This window comes from Chlamydotis macqueenii, chromosome 16, assembly GCF_036417535.1.
Source record: "Chlamydotis macqueenii isolate bChlMac1 chromosome 16, bChlMac1.mat, whole genome shotgun sequence".
NCBI classification, from domain to species: domain Eukaryota; kingdom Metazoa; phylum Chordata; class Aves; order Otidiformes; family Otididae; genus Chlamydotis; species Chlamydotis macqueenii.
The window spans coordinates 6,657,591-6,682,227 of record NC_141571.1 but is presented as its reverse complement, the minus strand read 5'-3'; the positions used below and the strand labels follow the sequence as shown (position 1 = coordinate 6,682,227).

General features: G+C 40.3%; 1 protein-coding gene across 2 annotated transcripts in view; it reads right to left on the bottom strand.

Annotated features, from left to right (window-relative positions):
* Positions 1–24,637, bottom strand: part of EYA2 (EYA transcriptional coactivator and phosphatase 2) — a 97,975-nt gene that overhangs the window by 27,098 nt on the left and 46,240 nt on the right. For both annotated transcript variants that reach the window (XM_086760540.1, XM_086760539.1), the window contains exons 4-9: positions 24,486–24,628; positions 21,534–21,650; positions 7,591–7,658; positions 5,404–5,581; positions 3,666–3,793; positions 3,085–3,168 (exon numbers count right to left, since the gene is read on the bottom strand). In XM_086760540.1, the coding sequence (XP_086616666.1) occupies positions 3,085–3,168; positions 3,666–3,793; positions 5,404–5,581; positions 7,591–7,658; positions 21,534–21,650; positions 24,486–24,628 (718 nt within the window). The remainder of the gene's footprint in view (positions 1–3,084; positions 3,169–3,665; positions 3,794–5,403; positions 5,582–7,590; positions 7,659–21,533; positions 21,651–24,485; positions 24,629–24,637) is intronic.

Sequence of the window (24,637 nt, the reverse complement as noted above, 5' to 3'; positions counted from 1 at the left end):
AGCAAAAGGAGATGTGAATCTGCAGGCCACTGACCGCCACTATAAAGGTTAAACTGCAGTGACCGTATGGGAAAGACATTAAGACCAAATGTCTGATGACTGTGTAATCCATGGGATAGAGCAAAGAGAGGGGACAAAAAAAGAGCAACCTGGGCTGGGCTAGTCATTCATGCTTCAACCTTGAGTAAATGCGTTTTAACTTCTATTAATGCTGGGAGCAAATAATTTTCTAAATACCTGAGATGAACTGTCCATGCTCTGAGAAGCCAGTATCTACGGCAAGGACCATAGAGGTTTCTCTCAGAAACCAAAGAGAATTTTCACATGAAATCAGGTCAGAAAAAAAAAAAAACAACATTGAAGGATTAATGATTAATACGACTACAATTGATAGTCCTTTTTGTAAATTCTTTCCTTTTTTTTTTTTTCTTTTTGTTTTTAAAAAAAAAAAAAAAAAAGTTTTTTTTTTGGACAGCTCCCTGTTGCTGCCATTACCAAGGAGGGGGCAACATGCAGAACTAGTTGAGATTTTGAAGCTAAAGAACATTGGAATTTAGACCCACAGGTCTGAAGCTATGGTTCATGTTCCTCCTCCCCTCTTCCCAGAAAAATCACCCCAGAAAGAAGTGTTATTCTTCAGCTTGATCAACTTCATAGACTAATTCTTTGAGTGGCTGCACAGCAGCTTTACCCATACAACAGACAGGATGATACTGGGGCATTAATGTTGGTCAGGGGAATGATGAAGATCATATAAACTGACACTTTTTCTGGAGGAAGACATACAGAAGAACCAAGACCTCCACATGTGAAACGTAATTCAAAGCATGTGCATGTCTAAATCTTTTACGATCAACTATGGACAAAAATAAGAGTTTTGGGCCTTGATACTTAATTTACTTTGAGATTAACACTTCCTACATTTTTCAAGTTAAGAGATTCTGAAACTCTACTAACCTCTGGCTCACTGCTTCACTTGTACTTGATAGCTCAGCTCACTTAAACATTTTTTAATTGTGTTACTATTTAACGGTTCCCAGGACAGGCTGTCTGAGTATGCTGTATTTCCCTCTTGGTTTAAGGTCTGTTCCAAAGCCCACCAAAGCCTCTGGTTGTCTTTGGATCAAGCCGTTAGCCTATAATACTTTTATAACACAACCATTTCCCTTATAGTAAAGCCCTGAGGAATTTAAAATTGATGAAACAAATGAAGAACTATGAAAAAAATCCTTCTAGAGAAGTCTGTCGTAACTTCATACAAAAGGTGATTCATTAATTAAATAAAAGTCAGTATCATTGTTCACATTTGTGTAAAGAAAACAGCCAACAGAAGTTTGTCATTTTGCACTTTTAAAGGCCTTTGAAACCAGACAATCCCCTGAGTTTCCATTTTCCTGTTTTCCTCTTTCCCTGGTCCTTTTTGCAGGCTGCTGCTCATGAGTGCCCTGTCTTGGCCTAACTGTGCTCTCACAGCCGATGGGAACGGCTCGGCCACTGGTGAGTGCCTTCGATAAACCCTTTCTGGCTCCACTCCCTGACCCCACTTCATCCCCACACCAGTTGCTCTAGAGATGGCAGCTTCTGCCTTTGCGGCAGCCTGTCAGCAAGAGCTCCGAGGTACTGCAGCGGTAGGGCTTCTCATCTCCACAGGGCCATCGCACTCCTTGGTCCATCACCATCTGCCCCCATGCAGCAGATCCCCACACCCTCTAAACTTGTGCAGGAGGCAGCACATTAAGGTGTCTGCTTCAGAGGTTTTATGCTAGGACAAAGTCAGCCTATTAAGAGAATTCTCCACATGCATACTGCAGCTCGTACCCAATGCTAAGCATGACCGCACAGCAGATCCACACAGCCTAAGTTTATGTTTCCTGATCCTGCCTAATTCTTTCTATTTTTTTTTTTTGCAGGCAGTAGGTTTGAGCTTACACACGTATACCTCAGACTGCCTCATTCATTATGTTCCCTGGGAAAAGTAACCACTTCAATTACATTGTACAACATGGGTCTGAATAAATCCCTACTTGGAAACACGTGCTTGGTTTTCAGAGGGTGCTGTTGGAAGTGTTAGCAGCATTCCAAGTGCTGCAGTAGACTTCCACACCACAAACACCATTTTATATCCCTTACAACTGTGCACATCTAACAGTGAACAATAAATCTATCTTACTAATTACACATTCACCTTGTTATAACCATCGTAAAACAAGTACAGCTGGTAAAGCCATGAAATGATGTCAAATCATATTTCTGCTTTCTAAGGAGAAGCAGGGTTATTTTCCAGTCTCCTGATGAAGCTGACTGCTCAGAGCCATGTGTGGAAACAGCTGCCAACTAGGTCATCCACCTTTAATTAGGTAATGATATTGTCTTTTTTCCTACCCATTTAAAAGTGTTTGACATTCTGTAATTCAAAGTGACTTAAGTGTTTATCGTAAAAAGCTGCCTTAGGAAGAAATAGAAGCACACGGTACTAAATCCAAGAACAAGTGTTTTCTCCTTAGCAGCCAAGTTCAATCTGTTCAGCCACAGAGAGAGTTACCTAAAAACCCAGAATTGCTTGCATTTCAAAGAAGGTTTCTGAAGTATGGATAGTTAAAGATATGGTTCCTAAAATCCCTTAAAAATGTGAGCTTCAGCAGCGACGTGGGAAGCAGAGCCAGTATCCTTCATGGTCACCTAGACTGACCAACACAAAATCTCTCCTGAAAAGCTGTCTGAGATTCATAAGAAAACACTGGTCTAACAAAAAAATGTGTTACCTCATTCAGGCTAGTTAAGGCTGTCTGGCTGCTTGTTAGGCTCTTTCTTGCAGAAGACAGACATTGAAAGAACATCCCAATGTCCTATCTAGCAGCAGCTGAATAATACAAGCTTTCAAAAAACAAGGGGCTACTTGGAACTTGAAAGGGAGGTAAATTAAATTTTCACATGTTAGAAGGAAATACCACAGGACATATTTATACAAATATGTCTGAATAAAATCGGCAGCATCTGTTTGAAAAGCTGTCTCATTAGCTGCCCCCACAGTTCCCGATGCAATTTGGCTGGACAAGCAGTAATGCTAAAAAAATTAAATTTTACCTTCCCATATCTGGACGCGAAGGTCCCCGTGAGTAAGGAGTGAAAAATAATTATCGTCTCATCCAAATCCCACACAAACACACGCTGCGATGACAGACAAGGTGGAAAAAAAAAATATAGTTACATATTAAGCAACTGTGAGAATTCATTCAGTCAGGAAATATGTCCTGTTGGACTAGAGCTTTTTAACATCTCAAATCCATTAGGAGCACTGACTGTAGATGCTTTATGAAAGCAGGCAAAATGAAACATCAGGAATTTTGGAATTACGTGTGTACTGGTCATCCTAAGAATCTGCTCTCCTAACAACCACAGAAATCCCCTGTTACACATCAAGCCAGGGGAATAAAACAGCAGACTTACAAAAAGCCCAAATGAAAAAAAAAAGTACATATGACAAACAGTTTGAGATGCTGATAACATAGAAACTGAGCAATTACTTTGACTACCCATGTCTGTAGGCTCCAGTTATATTACTGATTTTATTCTGCCTCTTACTGCTCACCGGTCTGATGGTGGGATTTGCTAATACTATTTATCCTTGCTGGATTTACTATGGGAATATAAATTAAAGTTATTACCTCAATGTCACTGTCAGCTGTAGGGGAAGGATCGTTGCTTCTTTTTGACCGGGCTCGTACCTTGCCATCTGACCCTCTGTGATGTCTGTCTGTTTCTATATCTTTTGCTGGTGTTGTTGAATATTCTCCTTTTATGAAAAAAGACATTTCATAGTAGACTTAAATTTTGCATTGTATCATTATAACTAAAGCATGACACCTTTTAATGGAGAGCACTAGAAACACTGTGAAAACACCATCAGAAAATCTTACTTTTTTAATGTCAATAGCTAACATTGTTAGAGAAATAACTTTTAACTCCTAAGATTTCTTAAAACAATTTCAGAAATCACCACGACTGTAAATGTAACATTTAAAAATGGGTACGTCATTTCAAAAACTTTATCACATTTTTCATTGGAAAAAAAACCCAAACAAACCTTTTTGAATTTTACCCCCCCGCTTTTCAACAGAGAAATTACAAAGGCAATGGAAAAGGAAACCAAGATCAATTAAGTTTCTGACTTATTTTTTAATTTAATGAATGCTCATGATTAAAAATAAACTTTCGACATCAACTTTTATTTAAAAATTTAGAACTAGACTGTTTAGCTGTATTCTATTTCACAGAGGATAGTATTTTAGAAATAACTGAGAAGAGACAGTCAAAGGTGAACTTCCCTTGTATAACGTACCTGTTTTGATTGGCTTGAATTTCATAAACCTGTCCAGATTTCACCCACCTGACATTGCAAATCCTTTGCAAACATATTTTTCTTTTCACCTTGCTAAGTTGCGGCCTCTCCAGCTTCCTAGAATAACCATATTCTTCTTCAGAGAAGCTTGGATTGTGCCTAACAAGCCTTTTTGAAATCACTCTTTCTCAAAAAGGCCGCGATAAGATCTAAGGAACAGAAAATCTCCCACTGCTTTTAGAGCAATCTGTGATCACTTCTTTTTAAAAACCAGTATTAGTTTATTTTTCTTTCAGAGCAACCACAGATGTTCGGATTTGTGTCATAAGTCAGCAAGACCTACAATGGGTGTATACTGTGACAATCCACAAATTATGTGGTGTTTTATATAAATGTTATTGCATGCCAATGAAAACTTCAGTAAGGAAGTGATAGCTGAAGATTGTACTTGAACAGTACATTGGAGGATCATAATCCGTCAGTAATTCCATAAACCATTTAAGCTTTAAGACTTTAAAAATTAAGCACTCAAAGAGAGGCCACAATTTTTGAAGCCTTTTTGTGTTGAATTCATCTCGAACTTTCAACTTAGACAAACAGTTTGTGCTGATTTTTTAGAGAGGGGCATTCTCTTGATGTCCTTATTTAGGAATGCATATATTACATGTTGTTGTAAGAGGTGAACATAAACCTGGACAGAGACATGGGCTAAAAAGTCATCAATCAGAAAACTCTGGGGCTTTTTCAGAACATGTCTGTTTGTTTCAAACTCCTTGCTACCCATGTTAGATCTCAGTACTCATCTGGATTTTGTGTGCAATTGTTTTATCTTTCTGTACTACCTTTAGAGGAGATCAAACCTCGCATACTCAGGAAAACGATCCAGGATGGTTTTAGAGAGGTTGGTTGTTCTCATCTCTTCCCAAAACCCTGTGCACTGTGTAAGCAGAACTTAAGTGCTATGAAATCTGCACATGTATTTTTAAAAATTACAACAAGGTTATAGTTTTTACGTCTACAGGTGGCTGAGACTGCCAAACTGAAAAGAGAAGAGATGCACCTACCAGACAGCGATTCTGTGCTCTGACTGGTGATATTGTGAGAAGACTCCTGCAGAGAGTAAGTGGAGGTTGGGATGGCTGAGGGGCTGATGCTGTTTGCAGACACATACGGAGAGTTGTAGGAGGAGCTGTAATACTGTGAGTACTGGCTTTGAGGGAAGCTTGGATATGATGAATATTCCTTTGAGGAAAAAAGAAACATCTAACTTCAGTGTACCTGGCTTTGTCTTTTGAATTAGTAACTTCTGTGTATCTGGTTTTATCTTATAAATTATTAAGGCACCACAAAGGTAGCATTATCTACACACACAGAAAGTCACGGCTCAGGAATATTTCACTAAAGAACCAAGTATCATTCATTTATGAAATTACATTTCCGCTTCTCCCAAATATACTCCTATTTTACTACAATCGACTAATCAACAAGAAGTCAGAAATCAGGCGAGTTCTGCTCTTTCTATAGGATTTTACTTATCAGCACTGACACATTTTGTATTTTAGAGTTCAACAATTTTAATAGGAGTGAAGTAGGGCAGCTTTTTGAAAAGGGCCAGGATGGAGCACATAGTCTCCGTAAACAACAAAATACCTAAGAAATGAGAAGAACAGAAGGAATAATTGGGTGAGGGAAGGAGCAAAACAGGCTGCCTTTCCCCATGATCAGCAACATTTTCTAATCAGCTGTTAGAATAGGTTACAAAAATGAAGGAAAAAAATAGCAATTGTTTTGCAGAAATGGTCACAGTTGAGATTGTCCAACTATTTCAGCAATAAATGGAGGCCTGAGTAATCTTCCCTACCTAGACAAAAATGAACCAAAAACACGAGATGCAAGAGACCCTGGGGAGCTGAGGTAGCACAAAACGCTTTGTCATCACGTTAAGGCTCCCAAACAAACTTCACACCATTATCTTCATATGTTCTTTTTTTTTTTTTGTGAAAAGCAGGACACTGGAATAGTTGTTTTTTTTTTCTCCTCTGGACAATTCAAAGATAAAAAGGTTTAATTTGTTTATTTTCATTTTAATTGCAACTCCTGCTCTTGTCCACCTATTTGCTTTTTCAGATAGAGAACTGTATTCATGCTCTGGAGACTGTCTCTAAGCAAAAGGTTTTTATTTCCTCAGAAATGCTAATTAGTCTCTGGTATTAAATAAAATTAAATAATAAACAGTCTTTAGAAAGACTAAAAGCACTTTCCTCCTTAAGAGCTTACATCTTTGCCTGTGACAAAGCTATTTCATTAACTTTCAGTCACCAGGGAGCTCTCAAGAACAAAAGACTCAAGTTGCCATAATAACAGTTAAACTAAAAAAGAAATGAGAGAATTCCATTGTTTTATCTTAAAGAACATAACAAAACAATGAAAACAACCCAATTACTTTCGCCCTTCTTAGGTAACCTCCATTCTTCAAAGGCACTTCTATCAGCAAATGCTGATGTTTTTAGCCAAAACTGACGTAATACAGAAATTGCCCACTGTTGTCATTAAAAATACAAGTCAACAATCACCTTAAAACCAAGGAATTGAAATTACTGGCCAACCAAAACACATTTTCTGAGACAGCATACTCATTTGTTTGGTCCAATCAAGAACAGCTGTTTGCTACTAAGAAACATCTGTCTTGCATACATATGCACGGTGTTTATATTTATACACACATTTATCAGGGTATCTGAAGCATGAAGCCCACAGACAGGTGTACTCTCAAAGAAGGAAGCACACAGACAACTCAGGTGGCTCAATATTCATCAGAGCCTGCCAAAGCCTCTTTCAAATTGTTCATATTTATTACACAGTGCCAAGACAGCAGATGACAGGATCCTAGAAGTGGAGCTCTCTGTAAAGGATGGAAAACATATCTGAAAGTTGTAAGATGGCAGAGGAATAATGAAACTCTTGGCATTTCTACAGTAGCACAGCAGAGAGTGCCAGGGCATCCTCCTCCTGCAAGGACTGCACTCTGTGCAAGCTTGTGTATTGGCACACACATCTTAAAATAAACCAAGATACCTAGGAGTCCAGCAAAGGGACAGGCCACAGGAGTAGAGCAGAACAGTGTTCAGCAAAACACACAGCAGTATCTTCCTTAAGTATATGTATACACCAAAATAATCCCTCTGATCTACCAGTCTTCTAAGTGTTTAAAATAAGTTACAAGGTTGCCAACAATAAATGCTGAACCATACCTGATGCACAGCACTGAATCCTGCAGAATTTGCCAGGCCATTGGCTCCCTGGTAAATCCCTGTTGTGCCTAAGGGAAAGAACATCATGGTCATAAAACACACCAGCAATCAAAGTAACAGGATATATTAATACAAATAATTTCCAATAGGAAGTAAAGTACCAACTCCCTAGAAAATTGTATATCACAAATCTTGGCAAATAGAGGCTGTAAAGACTTAGGGCTATTACTGAGGTCTGCTTACTGAAAGGCATTCAAAGACAACCTTTACATACGCTGAAACATCACTTACAGAGCTGGGAAACAAAGCTGGAAAACAAGAATTCAACTCAAATTTAAAATTCAATTACTTTTTTTTTCCCAATAAATAATGGGAAAGTATTTTTTTTATCATCATCTTCTGTAGGAAAACCCCACAGATCACATATAAAACCACACACACTCTTCCATGCAGAGGTATGTCCTGGGATGTGTCCTTATGGACCAGGTACCTGGAAATTTTTAGAAGACTTTGAAAGTTTGTTCCCTGGTGTAGATATCCTAAACATAAGAACAATATTGCTGAGATTTCTCAGACAGCAGGGAGAAAAAACACTGCTTCATCGTGGGATATTAAGGAGAGAAAGGATGGACAGGAGAGTGCCCGTTGTTATGTTCTATATGTTCTATGCCAGGTGCTGTCCCAAATGAAGCAGCTCCTTAGCCTCCTTAGCTGGAAAAAGCATAACTGCAAAAATTATACAGGGAAAGAAGTAAAGGTTTAAAAAAGATACACAGGGACAGTTCTCCTTTGCCTCCCACCAGGGAAGTGGTAGGAGAGCTGCAAGATTCACATCCCCTGGATCCTGCACCCCCAGCAAGTTCTAGCCTTGATTTAACTCCAGTCTATGCATTTTTCTATTTCAAAATTTTCCATTTCACATGAGTGGAGAACTTCCTCTCGAGTTTCTGTGGTTTGATGAGAATCTATACTAAAAATCTTCTTCCAGTGTTTTGCAACAGTGCTTGCTCCAAGAGTTGGCTGTTCATATACAGGAGGCAAAAGCTGCACTATGCCATATTCCAAGGTGATGGGCTCCAACGAGCACTCAGGCTACTGCTTCCCCAGTGAAAGAGGTGTGATTTTGGTGCTGTGTGACCACAGTGGGCACTTGTCTGGGCTTCATTTTGTCACCTTGATGTATCACCAGACCAAGCCCTAATTTGGCACTCAGCCTTTTTTTTTCTTATCTGCTTTCTTACCACATGAATGACTTTCAGCAGTGCTGTTTTAACCATATGTCTTCATGTGGCAACCCTTCTCCAAAGATCCACTTGCTTGTTTTTATTTTAAGACACCAGATTAGCTAGGGAATGGACAGCTGAACAAACTCCACTCTGCCAAGTGCAGCTACAAAGCACATACACTGAGAAATAAATCTAAAGCCCAAGAGAAACAAGAGGGAGGACTCTACCCTCCAGAAATTATTTTCTGCCACATGTAGTCTTCAAAAAGAAAAGGGCAGAGATGGGGGAAAAGAGGGTGCAGGTGACTGCCAGGTACCTGGAGGCCTGAGTCTCCCAATGCCACCTGCATATGCTGGCTGGGGAGCTGAGCCAGTGCAGATCGGTTCAGGTGATGGCTCTTCCTGGCATTCACGCCTTGGAGGAAACTCTGGCTGGATTTGTGTCCAATCTCTCTGCCTCCTCACAACCCATATGGAGAGACTGCCCAGAGCAGCATCCCAAAGACGGCAATGCGCACAGCTATTGGCATTTCCCCCACTGCCACCCACGCTAGGCTTTGCTTTTCTGCAGAGTTTTTCAAAAAGTCACAAGTACGCAGCAGGATGAATATATTCCTGTAGTAAAGAAGGATTTCTCACCACTGCGAAGGGGAGTAATAGAGCCCTAGCGCTTACAGGCAAAAACAACTTTCACAGAACACAAAACAGCTCTTGTACACCAGAGCTCAAAACAATACAGAGGGGAATTTTTGATCTTCCTAAACTGTCATTTAGATACAATCCATCATCCTTTATTAAAGCTGTCAAGAGGGGGATGAGTTACCTCGAGGGACTCACGCTTTATGTGTAAATTGTGATGAGAACATGTTTATTGCTGTGCTACCTGCACATGATACCATAGCTTCCTGGTTTCCAAACAGAGAGAATTATAAAAAGGAGAGATCTGCACAATTGGAATGAACTTACTCTGAACTTTGCACCAGCTCTGCAAAACGAGCATGTCCATGGGAGGGTATGGGAACAGGGAGAACTGGGTAGAAACGTAGGGGTGAGAGAATGGGCAATTACTCGTGCTCCGCAGCTTCCCACAGTACCTTGTGACTAGACCCTGTGTGGTGGATTTTACATTGTGGTTTTGTAGAATAAATTTTTGCCATTTTAGCTGAACTACCCTAGGTCCAAGTTCAGGTGTCCCTACAGGCTGCTGCAGTCTGGCTCCCTCTGCCCAGGAGATTTTCAAAAGGAAAGACTGTGGTGCAGAATCAGAAACTTAACTTCCTAATTTTTTACTTGCATATAAAAATACTTGTGAAAGTACTTAAGACTAGTATTTCCTATAACCTGAATTTCATCAGATCTGGCAAAAGATTTTGGCAACTCAGGTTTTTCACTTATTCTGACCCCTGTCATTGTATTCTGATCAAGTAGAAGTATTATTGGAACACAGTTTGTCCAAACTGAGATCAAACAACTCTTTTTCTGCCCCTACAGCATCACATTTGGAGAATGCAACCTCCCCCACCCCGCCCTGAGATACACCTTGAGAGCTGCTAAGCTCAGTATCTCTCGACAGCTCTGTATTGTTATAGCAGAACAGTAACAGATAAGGACACTTGAGACAACCAAATAACCAAAGCTAGTAACAAGGATGAAAAGCTTCTTCCCAGCTGAACAAGGACGAAAAGCTGTGAGAAACAAAACAAAAACCAAAAAAAACTGCATGGAAAAAAGAGTTCTTGGAAGTTCAGAAACATTTCATTTCAACACCAACCTTTGCCTTGGGGAGTACAGCTGTTCCATGGGCACTACTACAGCTCAGTCCCTGTTCCACTCCAGGCTAGACTGGAGAGACCACATTTTCAATGATGCACAATGAGTTCAAATGGAAGGAAAGCAAACAAGCATCACAGGCAATGCAGACAAGGATAAACCCTCTCTCTTCATGAGCAGAGAATGAGGCCTGCTAGTTACAGTTTCTGTGAGCACCCCTGTAGAATTCAACAGGTCAGAACACAAATTAGAACTGGCTCCGAATGTTTGCTTTTCCTCCCCAAGTTGTTGACAAGAAACAAACATTTCTGTAATAAAAGTAATTCTATCACACGCAATTTCAGTTTTGTGTCAGTAAATTTTACACTCAAGAAATGCTGGAAAATTATCAATAGGCCCTGCATACTGACATCATCACTTTAGCCCTGTTCCCCATGTAACCATTTTTTTTTCGAATGCTTTTCCAGGTAGTAGCACTTCTTGTAATACTCAGAAGTAGACTGGAATAACACTAGAAAGTGGTGCTTACGTGGAATGAGGCACACCTAGGAAGCAATGTACAGGAATGCCTGGGCCCTTCTCATTTCTGAGTGGATACTGAGCACTTCCACAGGACTTTCGCTTTCACATACATTGGCTTTTTTCCCCGACTTCTGAAGACGGTGCACTATCCAAACTGCAGCTGATTCTGCATCTGCCTACTGTAGATGTGTGAGCAAGTGATTTTTTTCCATCTATGCTGGTAGCTCAACGTCATATAATTGCATTCAAAAGCCTACTTGCAAATCAGAAACAAGCCTAGGATTTCTCCCTTTGGATCTTCTCCATATGGAATATGGTTCACATCTGTGTTCAATCAAACCAGTTGGTAAATGTCACAATGCCCTCATTCACAGGTAGCTTAAAGAACATTTAGCTGGTAATAAAACAATCTGGACTCTAAAGAAGGATAGCTCTTTAGATGTACGGTACTGTAAATGTTCCTGTGAAGTATGTATATCACAAACACACTTGCATGAAAAGATGACGCATAAAAGGCATGCATATGCCATGCACATTCAGTGCCATGACTTTTCCTGCATAAACAGATGTGGCCCTTCTCTATGTGAGTGTCCACAGGCAACATGTATAGAGAAACCCTTTGTGAGCTGATTGATGGTGTATTCCTGTTCTCATACAGATGGATTTCATTTGCTATTTTCCTCTCATTCCCTTTTTAATTCAAATATTTTAATACCTCTGCCACAGTCAATGTTAATTTCATTGGTTTGTGATCTGAACTGTGTTCCTGCAAAAACTTTCATGCCAGCTTCTCCTTCTTCTCAGTTTCTCCCTTTCTATCTTTCAGTCACTGCAGTAAGAGGCTGCATTTCTTCCCCTCCTTTCCAGGTAAGAACAAGTAGAGAAAATAAGGGAATATTCATGGTTATTTTCAGTATCTTCAGAACTAAGCTCTGGCATTGCTAAAAGAAGTTTTCTTTCTGCTTATGAATACACAGGGTGACATAGGAATATTGGTGTCTTAGGGAGTTGTGATTACAGAGACAGGATGGGTCTGTGGTATAGTTCTGATCAATACCTGTTTGCGTCCTTGCATTTCAGAGGTCAGAGAGGCCCTGACCTCAGGGAGATGTTCTCCCAGTCTCCTGTGCTGCTCTAAAGAGAATAAGCCGCTATATTTAGAAGAACAGATGGTTTGCACTTCCAATATTCAATTAAATACTCAAAATCAGAGGAGGAGATAGCCAGGTTCTACACATGTGGACAGCAGGGGGTTTATCACAGCTCTCTGGGTAGCCTGCAGCAATTGTGTGTCCATGAATACTCAAAAGATGGAACACTGGACTGAGATGAGGGTGTTCAGAGGGTGGCTACCATGGGCACTTCTGAATATGCTTGAAACAGAACAATGAAGCTTAGATCCAAGCATTTCCTCTAACTTGTAGATGAATTGCACAGCGATTCCAAGGACAATTCTCTCAAAGGATTATTTGGTCACTTAGCACTAATAAAATAAATGCCTACAGGGTTCAGCTGAATTGCATGGTATTTTACAAGCTTGCATATAATGGCTTGTGTATTCTTGCATCAACGAGCTGTTTTCCTACAGGAAACAATGCTGACTGTGAGTGATGCAAGGAAACGCCTCAGTCTAACTCCCAGTAGTGCGTGCATTACTCTATGCTACGAAGAACATCTGGCTGAAGACTTGCATGGTCGTTCAGAAAGGTTCTTTGCAGTGCTTTAGCTCTCTTACAAGCTAATGTTTCCTGTAGTAAATATTGCCTTCTTCAAGCTGCTACTTTTTTAGTGAGAAAAAAAATTACCTCCCACCAGCTATACTCCAGTGCCTTGTAAGGTTCCAAATCCTACAACATCTGCCTGCATTTATTGGGCAAGAAAACTCAAAATGTTGCATGGCTGTCAGCTGTGGGGGTATTTCAAGACTATCTGACCTGTTAAAGGAGAAGAAACATTCAGCCCATATGTACTTTGCAGCAAACTGCTCAACTGTTTGTCATTAGGCATAGCGAACCCTTCCCCAAAAAGCCCTGTATTTCTGTCTGAAAGGGGTCAGACAGTCTAGGGAAGAGCACGCTATATTAACCTAGACGAAAAGCATGGTTCTACAACGTCACAGCACTTGACAAAAGCAGCGTCTATTAAAGGACATTGCTCCCAGAAGCATATGAACACCTCCTGCAGATAATACCCACTAATACGCAACCCATTTAAAATCTGTCCATTTGTCTCCCACTACAATCCCATTCAGTCTCGCTAGCCTGACCAGGTGTTTGAGGGCACTTTCAATGGTGATAGAAACCACACTTTACAGTGCATTTTTTCTGAGTCAAAGCTCTTCCCCTGCTGCCTACTTCTGGGAGTGCTCAACCCACAGAGCCACAAAGAACTTTAACAAGTGATGACCAGAGCAGCTTTAAGGGCCTGCCTTTTACCGGCCTTTTGAGCCTGGTCACCTGTGTATCTCAATCCAGCTCAACAATGATCTTGAAAGTGCTGGGCTGGTTTATATTTACTGTCAGGATCTGAACCATGGGCAAGCAATTAAATTTTATCCTATTTTGAGAAAGTGTTCCTTTTAACCACTCCTATCAAATGACACTGCAGCTATAGAAGGAAATCACACTGGACTGTCTTCAAAAACAAATCACAAGAAATGTTTTGGGCCAAAAAGTTAACATCCTTACAACAATGATGTATACTACTTCTGTGCAATCCTTTGTTCAAAAAACAACTAGCAAAATTGACTATTTGGGCGACTCCATGGACATCGAAGATTAAAGATTCCTCCAGCTGCGGTTTCACCCTAGACACAATCCTCCACTGATAGATAACAAGGCAAGATAAAGGAAAGCTGAATTTACCACCTCCTGTGCTGTTTAGTGGCTATGAGATTACAGTTCCCAGGTCAGCACTAAAATCTAACTAGCCCTACAACATCTGCTGTCATCATCTTCAGACAGTGCAGGTATTCTCGTTGTTCTACGGGTCACAGTATTGTAGTGCAGAAGTTTCAGAGTTTAAACTCTGGCAATATAAACATAAATTACATATAAAAAAGCCCATGCAAGAGTGCTACCCATGCCAACACAGCAGTTAAGAAACTCCTGACTTGCAGCGTCTCTGCTAACTGAAGCAGGGTTAGACCTTATTTGTCCACAAACATCACCACAGTCTTTGACTGTACGACTGCATTCTATTTTTTTTTCCACCAGAGCATTACCTCACACAGTGCCTGGAAATGAGGTACAATGGAAAGCAGCACCAATACTGCAGCAGCAGCATGAATCTGATGTTTCCTAACTTTCGAGTCCTTGAATATGCAGGTATGGATGTTTCTTGATGCAGATTTTTATATGTAATTTTACACTAGCTCTTCTACTGCCTTCTAGGTATTTTCAAGAAAAAATTATTAGGTATATCGAATCAATTATTCAGTGAAGCTTCTGTAACATTTTAGCATATTCTATGCCAACTGTACTATAAGCTGAATAATCAAGGCAATATTCATAATTTCCCAAGATGTTACCATTGTATGCTTTTTTTTTTAACAACCCACAAAAGTGATGAAAATAAAATCCACAAACAGAATTCTCTGTGGCTGTTTTCTATGCTGATTTTGCTCATTAACTCATGGTTTGAGTATTCTACCTGACCTCCACAAATGCTCCCAAGATAGTCAAGCAGCAGGTTCAGGAAAAATCACTCCTTTCTTCTCTGGTGGCTCCCACTTCCTCATCATACCACTGCAGAACTGCATTTTCTTTATCCAGTCCTTTCACTATTGCCCCACTGTTATTGCTTTTCTCTCATTCATAACTGTCATGCCTGCTTCCATCTCCCTGATACCACTCTCTGCCAGCCTGATGACAGAGAGTCAAATAAAACTCTCAAGCTTCCTCCCACACTGCTCTTCACACTGAGGAAAGAGTTCCTCCTAAATATTTGCAAAACTATCCTTTTTTGTGACACTAGGTAGGAGGCCAAGATGCTCAAATTACTGCTTCTAATGCAGATTAGTATTACTAATCTTCCTTTTTACTTTTTCTAGCTCTTTATCTACCCTAATTTACAAGCAAGGATCATAGTTGCAGTGATGATGTACAAAACAGCCATCACCACCACAACTGGGTAGCACTCACATTTTCTTTCAGTGTGAACACCAAGACAGCCAACTGATGGTGGAGCTGGACTTTATGGATATAAAGGCTGATCTTTTGTACAGGACAATCATAAAACTTTATCCAACACTTCCTGCAGTGAAACAATGACTTGTCTTACACTCAAACATATCCTTCTAAAACTACCTGTTGTAGCTCTTAAGTACAGATTTGGGCAGGCACTCTGAAACACAGGAACAAGCTAGAAGAATGAAGCCTCATGAAGTGCAAGCCAGCTTTTCACAGGTGTGGGTGTGGGCAGAGCCCTCCTCCACACATCCCCTCTGGTGAAACCTCCTGTTGAGCACCTCAGCAGACAGCAGACGCAAGATACTTCCAAAATCAATGCTCTGTCTCAGAGACAACTCCTGGTTTTGGCTGCACTGCCATCATCTCTACAATTGATATAATTTTGGCATTACTTCTGAGTTTCCATGGGTACTGTTCAAGCACACGGACCTGTGTCCCCACATAAGCTTTAAACACAAACCCTGGTGTTCGTCAGGGACAATGACATTGACAATAAACCCCTGATGAGCCTGGATAAAGCAGAAGTTACAGATGACTTGCCAGCCCATTTCTCTCTCGCAAACACACGTTTGCTCCCCTAGCTTCAAGACCGTCCACCCTGGTGTCTACTCTTTCCAACAGCCTATCCTCTTCCCAAGTCCCTCCTGTTTAATAGTGACCAAGGAATGAGTTCTGAATGGAACCTCAAAACAAGCAGTAAAGGAGAAAAGTTAAAGCAGGGCTTCCTCCTTGGGTAGCAGTAGCAGTTTACAGTGCAACACTGTCAACACCTTTGCCTCTCCCCTTGACCTCCCTCTCCTCTAAAAAAGCTCATTTGAAAACAAAGTAAATGTACCATGGTCAGCCTCTGTTGTTTAAAAATTTTTGAAAGGGAGCCTGTGCTGTTATTCTGAGGAACCTTGTATTTACACTGTAAAAAGTGAGGTCTGACCGCTCCTGAAGAGAGGCCTCTCCCTGCTGAACTCACCACAGAGGCACAGCTTTACTGCCACAGTTTTAGACTGCAACTAATGCAAACCAGCTGTGAAGCAGAAGCTTTTGAAAGAGACTACTCATTTTCTACTGAGATTTTAATTTTATGAACCTAAGGCATCTGAGTGACAGTTTGCTGAGAACATATGCTCTTGGTCTCCTCTATTTTCTGGGAATTCAGATGGATTCACTATCTGTATGTCGAAGTGTGATCCACATTTTTCAACTGTAGACTGAAATTTCCCCTTCTCACACATTTCATCACCAAGTACTGAAAAGAATTAAGCTTAAAATTAAACATGCCACTTCCTTTACAAAATTCATGCATGTAAAGTGAGCTATTCATGCCCAATATATATTTACAGGCTCATATTAAAATATGTAACACACAAACTGGCACACAATTGCAAGAAATTCAGGCATCTCTTGAAAAAAAAAAAAAATTGTCAAGATTATCCCAATATTAACAAGAGCCAAAATGTTGCCAGTATAAGAAAACATTTCAATTGATTAAATATTCATATTTTACTTGGTCTCAGCCCAATAAGCAATTCACTCCACAAACATAAGCAACGTATATAATGAGTGAATTTCAAAAAAGAAATGCTGCTTTCTATTCATTCATTATTTGACAGCTGATCAGAATGGACTCTACAAAGAAAACAAATACTCAGCAGTAGCAAAGAATTTCACTGCGTAGGTCTTTGGCCTCAAATTTATGTCTGTACTAAACTCAATACTGCTTTGCAATTCCTTGGCAAAGGAAAGTTATCCCAGTTACATAACTGAATTTTCCTTTGTAATGTAAAAAGTATTTTGTGGGTAAATTGATTTAGATATTAAAAAAAAAAAAGTGGTTAAATCTTTTCCTGCCCAACGACAGTATCTGCAGTGGTCTTTGGCTACAGTTTGAACTGTTGTGCAATTTCATAGTTTCATACCAGCTGTCATTTTAGCAATAATAACTGAAGAGCAAGGCATTGTCTAGGAATTAATAACAAGCTGAGAAGTGATGGCCTGATGTGCAATAAAGGGGTAACACATGCTCATGCGACCACAGGAAACGCTCCATAAGCTGGCTGCTATTTGGCGCTCTGCATAGCTGATGGTTTTCTGTGTTAGCTAATGTGCTGGCACAGGTTTCTCTTTGTATTTTACACAGCTCATTAAACGATAAGTTTCTTATACTCCAAAGATTTCCCCCCCACCCTCAGCAACGAGCAGCTTCTTCAATCGCTGGTTAAGATGGTAAGCTCTTTGGAGCAGCAGTTGAATACAATCTTTGTGATTTCTGTTCCATTTCTATCATTGAATAATAATTTTACCAAAAGTCTGAGAAAAATCACTGAACTGCTAAAATGCGAAAAAATGTAAACTTAGAAAAATGTGTGCTAAAGAGCAGTTCTAATATCTAGCCTACAGTGTTATCTGGAGATCTGCTGCTGTAATTGTAAACTTACATGAGGACTGAATAAGAAATGGCATAGACCTTGAAGCAACATACATTTACCAGCATTACAAATTTATCACTTTAAAGAAAAAAATCTAATGCAAGCTGTTACCTCCTTATCTGATTCATGACTCTAAAAATAAATGGCATCTCCAGACTGGTCACATGCATATTTCAAATATCTTTGCTTCATAATGAAACAAATTAATTTTGTAAATATTATAAGGACATGAAAAAAATGCTGTATACAGCACTGGTTAAAAAAAAAAAAAAGATAAATAAAGTCACTCCTTCAGAGTAAGTAAGTGAATACTAGATTTTAGTGTTACTCAAAGTCTGGCGATATATTATCATATCCACTGTTACACGGCAATTAAAGCCATTATTTCAATCTATAGTCTGTTTGTGACATAGTTTCATGTCGTAAACCCATGGAACTTGCCAATCTCATATTTTATTTTTATATACATGTGTGACATATTGCACTAGCTATCTGGCTTACAAACCTTTCCACATTTAGTTTATTTTCATGCTAGGGAAGCATGAAAATAGATTTCCCCTTCTGGTTGGCTGTAAAATAGGTTTGTTTTTTTTTTTTCTTTACCATTTAATGACCAAAGGAATGTTCCATCCTCATTCTTGCTTTTTAGTGGATTCTGCTCCCACTCAAGAACTAATATACAGTTGAAACTGGAGTTAAAGATGAAAAGCTGAATGCTGCCCCAATACACCTGCATCATCTGTGTTTGTAATGAAAACGAACAGACTTGAAAGGGCAGGATTTGGCCTCAGAAGCACTATGTTACTGACAACAGCCATCAGGGTGGTGAGGCTGCAACCTGACACATGTATCCCTGCCAGAGGTAGTGCTGGTACCAAACAAATGTGAGAACAAACAAACCAGCACCAACTACATCTGCACTTACCAAAGGAGAACATTTGTCCTAGAGCCCTGTGAAACAAAGTATTTGTCACCCAAGAGGTCATTTATTCCTTTGTGATTGGTGTAAGACCAGTAGGCACCCAACAATGCCTACTTGCTGCCTGGACCATGTAACTCATAAATGAGGGGACAGTGATGAGAAACTGCACAGGCTGCACAATCTGCTCGAGATTCACTGTCTGACCACCCATGCCTGCTAGCAGGTGACTTCACTACATTGCTCTGGGAGCTGATTCTCAATGGAGGCAAAGGGTAACAAAGTTATTTCACTCATGTACTTGAGCTATTACCATCTTACAATACCTGGAGAGCTTAGCTTAAAATATTTTTTTCCTCACACTTTAAACTACAAAACTGAGTAGCACACACTCCTGGAGACACCTGTCCTTGCTGATTCTCTGTACATAACCCTCTTCAAGGTCTCTCTTTCAACATTTTGTGCTTGAAGTGGGAGTTAAGAGCTTCACTCTTAAAGTCCCCCTGAAACTTGATTTTATAAAAATTTCTAAATAAAAATTTGCCCTTTTCAGCTGGTTATACTATCACCCAGAGCCCCTGCCTGGGTCAGCAACAGGATAACCAAAAGTATGATGTGAACTTAATGAAAATCTCAATGGTCATGGAGCTGGGCAGCATGGAGAGTTGCTTCCTTGCATTACGGAGACGGAGCGATCACCTCCCCACCCCCAAGTGCTGTGGCGTGGGAAAGCACTGAGCACACATTCCTAGGTAGCACTCAGCACAGGAAGGCTCCTGGCTTCTCACTCAAACCTTTCACTAGCACTCAGCAAGGTAAATAAACCGTATGGTCAGGGAGCTTTGGACTGTTCCTCTCATGAGCAAGGAGAAGAAGAGTGGAAATACTTGTTTACAACAGGAAGACACATTTATTCCTGCTCCTTTTGCCTTGCAGTAAGCACCTGCCACTTGCAGAAACTGTTTTCCTCTGTTTTCTTTTGCATTAAAGGCTTAGTGAGCCAGCTGAAATTATCTTCCTGCTATAAAAATCTGAAAAGAAGTGATTTCACCTAATACCATAGCATTGCCCTAGGGAACATTATCTGAAAGCACTCTGGGTACATTCATGCTCATACACATATCTATGAAGTTCCTCCCAGCCTATTTTGGTACAACACATGCTTGAGTCACTATTGTTTGGAAGTGTAACATTTTCAAGTGCTGATGCACGAAGTTTGCTTGCCTAAACCTCTTGATTGAAAAAAGGGGCCATCTTAAAAACTTCAGTCCCAAGTGAGTCAAGAGTTTGCCTTCTCAAACAGCTCAGATTCTCCTAAGCTAACACAAAGCACATGTGGAAGCTGTGTTCTGCAGAAACAAAAACATAACAGAAACCTAGACAGGAATACACTGATCTTCCAAGGCAGTAAAAGAAAATGCCAGTACTTTGTCAATAGTGGTGTTACAGCCATCAGCATCTAATCATATAGCAGTCAGTCAGGAAGCAGCATGGCTGTTGTCGCTCTGGGAGAGCACAGACCCAGGAGTCAAGGGGACAAAAACACCCCATAAGCTACAGGATTTTTAAATTTTTTTTTTGTGCCACATTCAAGGCAGATGTCTTCAACATGTCCCATGAGGGGTTCAAACCACAAAAACCACCTTAGAGATATGTGCTCTGACAAAAGTAGTGCATGAAGTCTCAGCAGAGGGTCACCTCTCAGTCTTCAGCTTTCTTAAATAATTTCTAGAATAAAATGTGTTTTACCTTGTTTCCCAGTTTTCATAACTATTGTGGATTTTATTTGCTCTCAGACTTAAAAATCAAAGTGGATGCACCCATCCACCTTTCACAGGTTGAGAAGAATTTAAAGCACTGACAGAGACGGCTTTACAAGGGTGATAGCTAAGTGTAATGACACAAAAGGGCATTTTACCTAGAGGTTTTAAAAAAAAAAAGATCCCCAGCTATACGAAAAAGCAAAGTGAAAGGCTTGATCTCTCTCCCTTAAAATGGCTTCTACACGAACTTCAGAAAGCCATGCAATTCCTCCTTGGTTTTCCAACCCTTGGAAAATCTCTTAGGGAAGTACAAAGCAAAAGCAAAGCTTTATTCTCACGTGCATTCGCCTTTCCCCCAGCGAAGTCACTCCCTTTGCAGTGACTTTTTTCTTCCAGTGAAAGAGCATCTTGGAGAGCTCGTGCCCATGTGATACAGATGGACTAGCACTGCTGCCAGAGCTGCTGCAGCTGTACCTGAGCTGCTTTTAAACTAGCGAGTCTGGATACACATAGCTACAGCAGGAAAGGGTGCAGCACACTTAGCCTGTGTGCCTGATGGGCTTCCTGACTCTTCCCATTCACCAGCACCTAAACTGGGCAATTTTAAACTACTTGAGGTATGTTCATTTGTGCTACTGTCAGTGTCTTTGTCAGTAATGAACATATTTGCTAAGAAACAGCGAGACTATCTGCATTTTGACCTCTTGGAAATTTTTTTTTTTTAACATTTGGCTCAGTTTGTGCACTCATGGCAATTCATGCTTAATGCAAGGCACTTTCAAATGCAGGTGTGCTGAGGTTTAGCAGAAGACAAAATCTAATCTTTACTTTTTACTAGTCAAGTTCAATACAAACACCTAAGTGGTCTCAGAATATGAGGCCTACAACTAAAAAAAGGCAAAGCTTATATTGATCATACATGGAGTTTTGCTAGGGTATATTAGCGCTAAATCCAATACCTCAGCAAGAAATTAATTCCCTTATGAGTAGAACAGACCTATGAAGACTTACCTCCTCCTCCATTCTGACTGCTTATACCCAAGCTTTTAATTTTAATTGTGAAAGAGGAAGAATTGGTACAGGATTCTGACTTCTCATAGCACATCCTGCAAGGCACCAAGCTGTACTCACCATGCATCTGGTACGTGTACGGTGCTTGTCCGGCAGTCGGGGTACTGAAGCTGGATCCGTAGCTAAGAAACCCACTCTGTCCTGGGGAATGGCTCAGGCTGTCCTCTGTTTTGATGCCTTTGGGGCATATGGTAGGAACCAAGAACAGAACATCAGTCTCATATAAAGGTGTAAAAAAGCAAGTTTAAATATTAACAATTTTTCAGCTAGATTTAAACCTAATAACTTATTTTTCCCCTACTTTTTTTAATTATCTGCATTACCCAAAACAGGTAAATAATAGAGTCAAGTAAACTCATCACAAGTAATACTTGAGTCAGCTACATCCTGCATCCACACCCAAATGAACTTTTGCTAAGATGAGGAAACAACCTTGAATAATATTGTTTTCAAAAACAATTTCTGAACAAACAGTTTTGTTTTAGAACTAAACGAACTCATTGCCTCAGGAACTTTCTGAATGGTTATTAGATACAAGCCATGAATAACAAAGGAACAGGACCTTCAGGGAAATAACCTCAAGACTTCAGTCGTAATCAGAGTTATCTTTTACTTGCATTATATTTTCAGCTTTGGCAGCAAAATATTTATGGGCAAATCATACAGAAGGGTTATCATCTATTCAGTTAGATATAACATACAGTTAAGGAACAACAGGTAAGCCTTGAAGCCACAAAAATCTTTTCATTACTAAAAACAGGCAATTAAACTGACAATTTACAGGGGGAACAGCAATAGCTGAATTAAACATTGCAAAATGAAACCTTTGCTGGAAGTCAAAGGGGTTGATATTTTATTCTGAGATGCTGCCGAGATTGTACAGCTGTATTATTAAAATAAACAGCTGAAAGGTGCGTCTTATTATGAACCCTTTGGGCATGATCCTTCCCTCATTTGCATGCCTATTTCCACAAAACAAAAAAAAGGCCACTGGACACACCCTGAGTGCTGGGACTCAACAAAGACCCTGTTGATGTTCTGGCCTTGGATTTATACACTTCCCAGGCTGTTGTCATCTTTAAGCACTTGCAAGAAAACTTGCCAAAAGACAAGTTGAATTCACATGACTTTCACAAACATGCTGTTTTCTAGCTTAACGACTCTTAAAAGCAACAAGTCTGCATTTGCTCAGATTCGGAATAAGTCCTCCCAAATAATGTTTTCTCTAATAAAAATAACTTCTTTTAGCTTTAGGTGAGAATAGCTGCAACACAATTTGAGTACAAGTTAGCAACACGATGACAACAGTGAATTGTGAAACGCAGGAAGTTTATTTGGACAGTGAATGAACATGTGCTGGTGCAAGCGTCCGGCTCCATTACTGCTGGGGAAGCAAAGGGATTTGCGAGTGTGCGCAGAGAAGCTGCTTTTCATAACATCCCATGCTTTTCAATTACATTAGCACTCCGCATGCAAGCATTCAACCTACCCCAGCTACAATTAATCTTCAGCGAATGGCCCTTTTTGGAAGTCTAAAAATTATTGTCAGACAGCAAAATAACTTAGCACCAAATTAATTTCCACACAATGTTCTGTTTTGTCTAGAAACTGGCTGAGTTTTATTTTTGTGCCTAAAACCAATACTGCTTCATTGTTCTTGGTTGTCAGCCAGGTGGAGTTTTTCATATGCTGTGCTGAGTATCTTAGAGAGGGTATAGGGGCTGGGGGAGTGAAATCACTGCTCAAGGATGCTAAGAGGTCACCCGCGGGATTTATAAGCGGCATATGGGGCTGACACATGTATGCCCTAAAGACTCCAGGCAGTAGCAAATGGCTCTATTTTCACCTGCTCTAACAGGACAACTGTTCAGAGTTTGCCTTGGAAATCAGCCAGCTGATGCAAACACACAAGTAGCTCCAGGAAAGGGTCTCAAAACATTCCTCTCATCATCCTGGTAGAGCTTAGGCTCTGCCAAGCCCATTTCCCTGGCCTTCCAGGCTGTTGCATTGAATTTCCCTTCGGTAAAAGCCTTGTCAATGGCTGTTTAAAAGCTTCTGGTTGGGAAACAATACTGTATTTGCAAAGCAAACGAAGGTCTTTAAGAGCACAAGAGAAAACAGGAACGGAAACAGAACTATGAAGCCGTTTTAATGTTGCAAGACTCAGCAGTCACAGGATCAGCTGTGAATAAGGAGCCCAAAGCTTTCTTTTAAAGAGCCCTACCTAAGCAAGAGCACTCTCTCTTTGGTCTTTAGGAGTGGAAAGAACTTCCCAGCTCCTTCAAGAGCTCAGTATTTCCAAATAGTGCTTGAGGACACTCTTAACACTTAGTTTACCAGGCATTACCCCATCAGGCGTGCCGGTTTAATTAGTCCCTTGCCTAAACGCCCAGCTGCTTCTGCCCAGATTCATCTTCCCAGAGCTACTGGTGAAGCTATGCAGAAAAGCAGGGAACAAAGCTCACTGGGGTTAGAAATGTTTACTGCACCTACAGCTAACAACCATCCATTTAAATACAAACTGTCTTCCAAAACCAAAGTACTCTGTATCATTTCACGCATGCCTTATTCTGCTCTCTGTCTTTGTTCTTCCGTAATAATATACAGAAAGTTTTTCTTGAAGCAGCCTGTATCATTGAAACTCCATGAAGAATCAAGGAAGGCAAAGTGTAATTTACCTAAATATACTATTTACTGCAACAGACTTTGTCTTGGCAGTGAGTCATGGGAACACTCACCAGCTACTGCTCTTAAGTGGCACATCCTACTGAACCTGAGTTTATCATGCTGTCTCATATCCTACTACTGACTAACTCCAAACCTAACTCGTTTGTAAGATCGTAACGTAGGATATCAAGAGCTCATAGACAGTTCAAAGTAATTCCAACATTTTTAACAGTCAGATTTTCCTCTAAGCCTAGGAAGACAATCTAAAGCTTAACATTTCAAATATATTTTTCTAGGAGCAAGAGGAAGATGTCCTCAAAGGTAACATGACATCTGGGTACTCACTGTAGGAGGGTATGCCATAGGGCTGCCCCGGAGGAGGATAAGCAGTGTATGCAGCAGCCTGCTGGATTCCTGCGCTGTACTGAGTCTGTCCATACGTTGCCATTGTTGGGAAAGATGGGACTGTCACTATACGGGGATAATGTCTGTTCAGA